General features: G+C 36.5%; 1 protein-coding gene across 3 annotated transcripts in view; it reads right to left on the reverse strand.

Moving 5' to 3' along the window:
- Positions 1 to 385: 385 nt before the first annotated feature.
- Positions 386 to 7,061, reverse strand: part of arfgef1 (ADP-ribosylation factor guanine nucleotide-exchange factor 1 (brefeldin A-inhibited)) — a 55,618-nt gene continuing 48,942 nt past the window's right edge. For 2 of the 3 annotated variants that reach the window (XM_043226473.1, XM_043226475.1), the window contains 6 exons: positions 6,879 to 6,999; positions 6,367 to 6,506; positions 5,302 to 5,470; positions 4,928 to 5,066; positions 2,969 to 3,086; positions 386 to 1,679 (listed from right to left, as the gene is read on the reverse strand). In XM_043226473.1, coding sequence (XP_043082408.1) covers positions 1,500 to 1,679; positions 2,969 to 3,086; positions 4,928 to 5,066; positions 5,302 to 5,470; positions 6,367 to 6,506; positions 6,879 to 6,999 — 867 coding nt within the window. In that variant the 3' untranslated portion in view covers positions 386 to 1,499. The remainder of the gene's footprint in view (positions 1,680 to 2,968; positions 3,087 to 4,927; positions 5,067 to 5,301; positions 5,471 to 6,366; positions 6,507 to 6,878; positions 7,000 to 7,061) is intronic. The other variant, XM_043226474.1, reaches the window with a different exon arrangement.

Genomic DNA, 7,061 nt, shown 5'->3' on the forward strand with positions numbered 1-7,061 from the left:
AGGTAGTAATATACTGTTTAAATACGGATTAATATTTAGAAATATTTTGAACCGTTCTATGGAAGCCCGTTTCCCCCACGGAATAAAAAATATCATTTTGAGAAAGTTGCAAATAAGTTTTTTCAAATGTTTTATTCAGCAGCGTAAACGGGCATCCATACTTTTCTGTTGTTTATATACCTTATGCAATTCGTTCCTGTGATGGCACAGATGAAATTTCAGTCTTTATGTTTTTGTCCTAGGAATTTCGCTGCGAACAGAAAGTACAAAAACATTTAATTCTCCTTTCATAACTTAAAATTAACCGGAGCAGATGCACCAAGTTCCAAAACTTTATTGACCTACTACCTGATTAGAATGTGTGGTGATAATGAGCAGTGTCATATAGAGTTGTACAGATCATTTTATTCCATATAGAAAACTTTACAGGGCTGTACCATTACAGTCACCCTCACTAGCCAGGAATGCTTCACATCCTTAATCCATCAACGGTTTTAAAGCGCAGCTATCATTAATTTCTATACAATACAACCCCACCCCCAAAACCAAAGAGAAGATTTTAAATATATTAACTTCTTTTTTTTAAAAATTTGTACATGTATAGTGAAGCCTAACTCCAAACGGGGATACAAACCAGTGATTCAGATGCAGCTCACATTTAACTCGCCCTCAATTTTCACGTTCCAGTTTTATTTCCTTTTAAAAGGATCTCAGTCGCCCTCAGTGTTTAATTAAAAAAGTGTCAGCGTATATAAAATGGAGTAAATCGAACTAATCGCCTTATATCGTATTAGAAATCTCTAGCTGGACAGTTATGGAGGGAAAGATGGCATAGTTCAATAATTTATCACAAAAGTAAAAATCTCCAGTGCATTTTGATCAAGAAAACAAGTGCAGCAAATTTTTTTTTTCCGAGGAACAAACGAAAAAAAAAAAAAAAAAGATACAGAAAAACAAAATCTAGTGTTGTGAGATTATATTACAAAGCTGGAATTCTGTACAACTAGTTATTCATGCTAATGTTAGCCATTAGCGGTGCAAACGCGACAAAAGGAAACAAAAATCGGAATCGCTTGAGAAACATCGCATCACGTTGCTTGATCTGCAACCCTTCTGTCATTCTTCAATCAGCTTTTAATATAATGCCAAGACACCTTTTTGAAATATATCTGGACCTTTCGAAGATCTCAAAGGTCAAGCATTTGTATAGTAGTAGCGCTATTCAGCATCCTCATGATGTTCTAGATAATTTGATCCTATTGTACAAGGCCCGGTCATTTGTCCAGTGGGTGGGACGTAGTTCCTGATCTGGGATTGGCTGTTTGTCCAGAGCAGAGCCTCAAAGGGGGGGGTGGGGAGGGTCGATATTAGTACCATCATATCCATCTTTTCCGTCTCCTCGTTCCTCATTGGGTGCAGGAGATCAGATGCTCGCGTCCTGCAGATGAAAAGAGACATCTGTGGCGCTCAGGAACAGGCACTGCTGCTCGTAGCTTCCTCTAGGCGTCGTTGGGAGTCTGGACGCCTGAAGGCCGATCTGCTTCCAAACTCTGGCTGATCTGGAAAACCAATCCGATGCGCAGGAAGAACTTGCGCAGGACGGCCCTCAGCTCCGGGATCAGGTCAAACTGCATGATCTCACAAAGCAGGGGGTAGTACCGGGACGCGTGGGCCTTGAACTGCAAAGCAAACACACGCGTGTTTTATGTTTAGTTTGCTCTCTCACCGCGCGACACGCCGTAATCTTATTAAACTTGCGTTTATTAGCACCAGGTGCCTTCTCGTGATTGGTTATACTGACACAAAAGAGCGGTATCGTCTCCGCGCGCGACTCCGTAACGCATTAGGGCTCTAATTGAGAAAGATTAAATATGACTGAGCATTGATCAATTATTTCAATAAGCTTGTTTTGTAACAAACTATCTTTAGATCATGCTGCTGTGTAAATATATTTACCATCAAAGGTTTGGGGTTTAAAATGTTTAGGAAAAAAAATCTAATGAAAAAATAATATATTTAAATAGTAAAATACTAATTAAAAAAATGGTAATATCTGATTATATTTTAAAATGTAATTAATTCCTCAAGCTGTAATTAATGGTAAAGCTGAATTTTCATCATCATTACTCCAGTCTTCAGTGTCACGTGAACCTTCAGATATATTCTAACATTCTGATTCATTTCATATCATTTTCGTATTATTTATACATTGAAAAAAGTTTGAAAATAAAAGAATTTAGTTGTTTTTTATGTTCTAAAATTACAGTGCTTAGTGTCAGTTTTGCTTAGCTAAATGTGTTTTTCTTAAAGTATTAATTTTTTATAAAAACAACCCCAACAATAATCCCAAAATAAAGTTTTTGTTTACATAATGAGTGTACCGTGTTTATTTATTATGCATCTATAAATACACAAACAGCCTATATTTAAAAATATTTACATGTATATAATAATATTATTTATATTACAGATAAATAATATTTATAAAATTTTATATATAAAAACAGCACATTTTTCTGAAATATATGTGTGTGTATTAATATAGACATGTGATTATCGCAATCAATCGTTTGAAAGCACTACTATTTAGTAAATAATAAAAATAACTGTATACATTTTATCAAATACATTGACATATTTTACAAAAACAACAAAAAAAAACAAAGGGATAGTTTAACCAAAAATGAAAATTCTGTCAATATTAGGTAATCATTTTCTGAGATGGCAGGACTTCAACTACAACTTCAACTAACTGTAACATATAATATTAAATAAGAGTAAACAACAATTTTTATTTGGTATATATATATATATATAATTTTATTTTTTTTTTTTCAAAGAAACTAATGAACAGTCTTGCAGTTCCATCATTAACCACTAGGGGCTTGCAAAGCCTCAGCTTGAAAATGCTGGACTATACAAGTCTGTGCAACATCACAAGCGTACCATCAGTGAATCAGACACTCACCCTGTCATCGCTGATCTTGAGCACTTTGGTAAGGAAGAGCAGCAGTAGGTTAGTCCAGGCCTCGCGGTGGCTCTCGGACGTCAGGGTCAGGAAGTAGGCCACAGCGTCACTGCACACGCTAACAATCAGAAAAAGAGGCTGCGTTTCAGCACAGAGGATTTAAATATTCCACAAACATCTTAAATACAGCCTTGGCGACCTCTGTCGTGACCTCTGATAGGCTCCTCCCCTCACTTGTCTTATATAACCCCCATCTGCCGCGCAACTTCCTTCACTCTTCATGACCTAATCTCACCTAAATCCCCTTTAGCCTGGTTAAGCGTGTCTGCAGGACCGAACACGGCCAATGATTAGTGTCTCTGATAGCCTTCCTGCAGACAAGGAAGTCAGAGTCCGACCTGGCCTCTTTCCCATGATTGCACCCTATTAGCAGTGAAGTCTGAGAGTCGGGGACAATCGTGTTCAGGAGAAATGGAAGCGCACGGGTCTGAGACTCCGGGATGGAGCGACATTAGTGCTCGACGGAGTTCGTTTCACGTTTTAAAGCTTAATTAGTTTGGAACTCAACTAATCTAACAAACGACGCCCTAATGGCGCGTGAAACTTTCTTTCTCCGTTGGATCCAGGCCAGAGCACCAATCACAATTCAATAAAGCAAACTTCAGGAAGTGACCTTTGTTCATCGGGAAAATTAGCAAATCGGAACGAGGAACCAACACAGGTTGGAAATGCGCTGCGTTTTTTGAAGTCTAAGCGTTTCTAGATTCTAAACATTACTTTAGTTGAAGTCTTTATTTGACTCTTAGCTGCAAAACATCCTGTGAGTAGGATCCCACTGGGCGTTATTTTTAAGAGAATCCAAATTATTATATTGGAACAGTCTTGTTCCAAATCCTGTTCCAAAACCTTCAAACTTGGCACATGATGGTAGTAAAACAGTCGAAAATAGTGAACGCCATTTCATGTTATTGTGGAACACACAACTGTGCGTGAAAGTGTTTTATTAATTACAAACAAATATCAAGATGCTTAAAGACTTAAGGCGAAAAATATTATACCTCTCTCTTTTTATAAAAAACTAAATTATGCTAGAGTCATGGCTTACTTTTTCCACCACTGAATAAAGAATAAAAAAAGGTAACTGCGACTTTTTTTTTTTAGTCGCCATCGCATCTTTTTATCTTGCAATTTTGACAATAAACGTACAGCTGCAAGTAAGAGTCAGAATTGTGAGATATAAACTCAAAGCTAGGCTTTTTTCTGATTTTTTCTTACAAATTCCAATTTATGAAGTCAGAATTGTGAGATATAATCTCAAAGCTTGCATCTCGCAATTCAGACTATTTTTCCCCCTCACGATTGGTTCTGACTTTTTTTTCCTCAAAATTGCACGATACAAGGTTATGCAGGTTATGACGTCCAATCCTAAGGAGTGAAAAGACTGATACTTTCTCAGAATTGCGAGTTTTAAATCTAACACTTTTTACTTTTTTTCCCACAGAATTGCAAGTTCACATCTCAGGGTTCTTTGGTGAATAGAAAGTTCAAAAAGAATGAATTGAACTGACGTAGAAATATTTTGTTAACATTCAGAATAATGAACAACTGTTAACCATTACCTTCGACTTTTTTAATTCTAGTATATGCATGCTAATAAGCTGTAACCGTAAAATAAAGCGTTGCCCTATTTTTATAAATTTGTAAATAATTTCACTGTCACTTCTGAGCAGTTTCCCCCTGAACTAAGCTAATTAAAGCCACAAATGAAATTAAAACAAAATGTACAAACTCCTATTTTGTGTCCCATTTTATTTCCCAGGATTTCTGTCACAGTATTATAAAAATATCGAAAGATGTCTCCTAGCTAAACGTAAAAAGTGTACTGAAGGCGGTATGAAATGAGTAATGTTTGCATGGCGGCAGGGTCTGAGAGCACAGCGAGCGACGGCGAGGTCTTACTTGAGCAGTCTCCTCTGCACCTCCTCCCAGGCGTCCTGTCTGCTCTGGTCCACGTACATGCGGAAGAGGATGCGCAGGCCACACGCCAGGCTGCTGGTCTCCTGTTTCAGCAAATTGGGCTTCGACTTCCCTTTGAAACCTGATCTCACACGCGGAGACACAACCGGCTCTTTTAATGTGGGACGGGAGAAGAAATCAAGCCAGACGCGATAAAGACTTTCCATTAGGCCACCAAGGTGGCTCTATCTGATAACGGAGGGCTTGATTCAACGTGACCCGTAAGCTACGCGGCGGCTTTTGTAAATGTGGAGAAATACATTCCTAACGATATGGATATGTTTATTGCGTCTGGAGAAATGATCGTGAGTACTGACCAGCCTTCCACAGCGCGGTTCTCTGTTCGTTATTGGAGTTAAAGGCCTTAGCAAAGCGGTGGGACTCTAGAAGACAGTCGAGCAGTTTAAACAGCTGTTCTGAGGTCAGGTAGCGATACATTCCCTGGTCCTGAGTATCCACGTGTACGTCAGCGTCCAAAGCATCTCTCTGCAGGAAAACACAATTCATTTAGACTGTATAACTGACTATAATCTTCACCAGTGCTTTGATTAATAACTCTTTTTACCCAATAACCATTATTGTTATTATGTGACCTAGCATACAGGTTTTTAAGCTTTTAATATTATTATTATTATTATTATTATTATTATTATTATTAAAATAAACTGAATGGTATTAGCATTTAAAATAATATTTTTTCATTTCCACACTATTTTCTCAAAATGTTCTGATGATAAATGATTAGGAATAAAATAAAATAAAACAGAACAGTTTGAAAAATAAATAACTGCTTAATCACTTTTTAATTTTTAATCACATTCAACACAAAAGTTTTTGTTTACATAATGTTTTTTAATATATTTACATATTTTGTAATATTTATGCATATATATTTATAGAATTATATTTGATATTATATAAAATATACTTAATATATAAAAATGTATTATTTTTAATGATTTCTTATGATTAATTACTATGATTAAATCAATCTATTTCACATAATTGTGGTTTATTCTGCATTTTTCTTTAAAACTGTAACTATTAAAATGTTTTCTGGTATTTGAAATATTACAGACGTCAGAAAAAAAATGAAGATTAGAAATATTGCTTGGCAACTAACCAAGATAATTGAAATGCAAATAAAATACATTGAAGATACACAGAGAAACAAAACCTGAAAATAGAAAGCACATACTAAAATGACTAAAGCTGGAAATAAAGCTTGTCAAAATATTCATAAATACTATAATAGTATAAAAATAATGCAAATAAAAATGATAATGCGGCCAACGCAGGTGGTTGAAATCCTGAGTATGCACAAGTACAAAAAAAACTAACGAAAACATTTGTTTATAGTCAGAGTTTGTAAAAGATGGTACCTGCGCTGCTGCAAAGTTTTCAGCATCCTCCTTCTTACTAGTTGCAGGAAAGAACACAATGTTGTCTATGGTCTGAATGAGCTCCAGCTGGACGACACACTTTATGAGCAGAGCTGCAAACAGCCTTTGTTCCTGGGCTTCTGGGGAGATCGCATATGGAAACACAAAAATGAACAGCTGACCAGCTGATAGTCAGTATGTTCGGGGTGCTTTATGAAATCAGGCTAAACTCTGGACTAAAGATAATACTGTTGTATAGTATTATTACGTGATTATCTGAATCGTTTTGCTTCTTACTGGTCATTTGTGGCATTCTGTAATAAAATACAGTTGTATTTGTGCTCAAAATGTATCATTAATGACAGTAACAATATCTAGCAACTTTAAGTTTCATAGTTCAGTTTCGCGTCTTTCAGTTGTGGAATGTCGTGGAGCTAAAAAAAAAAAAGAGGAAAGAGACAAAAGATCAACAAGGAACAATAATCTGGATGGTTGGCCATCTTGATACGTGCCTGAAGCCACACTGAACTGGCTCTGCCTGCGGTTCTCAGCCAAAGCCTTCTCCATGCTGTTCACCGACTGCTGGTCATCTGACCGAGTCTGAATATCCACTGACTTCTGGGAAATGGAGTCCTGTAAGCACCAGATCATTAATTATTAACATTCTAAGATTAAATGAACTCCTTTAGCACTAG

This window comes from Puntigrus tetrazona, chromosome 24 (genome assembly GCF_018831695.1).
Source record: "Puntigrus tetrazona isolate hp1 chromosome 24, ASM1883169v1, whole genome shotgun sequence".
Classification (NCBI taxonomy): domain Eukaryota; kingdom Metazoa; phylum Chordata; class Actinopteri; order Cypriniformes; family Cyprinidae; genus Puntigrus; species Puntigrus tetrazona.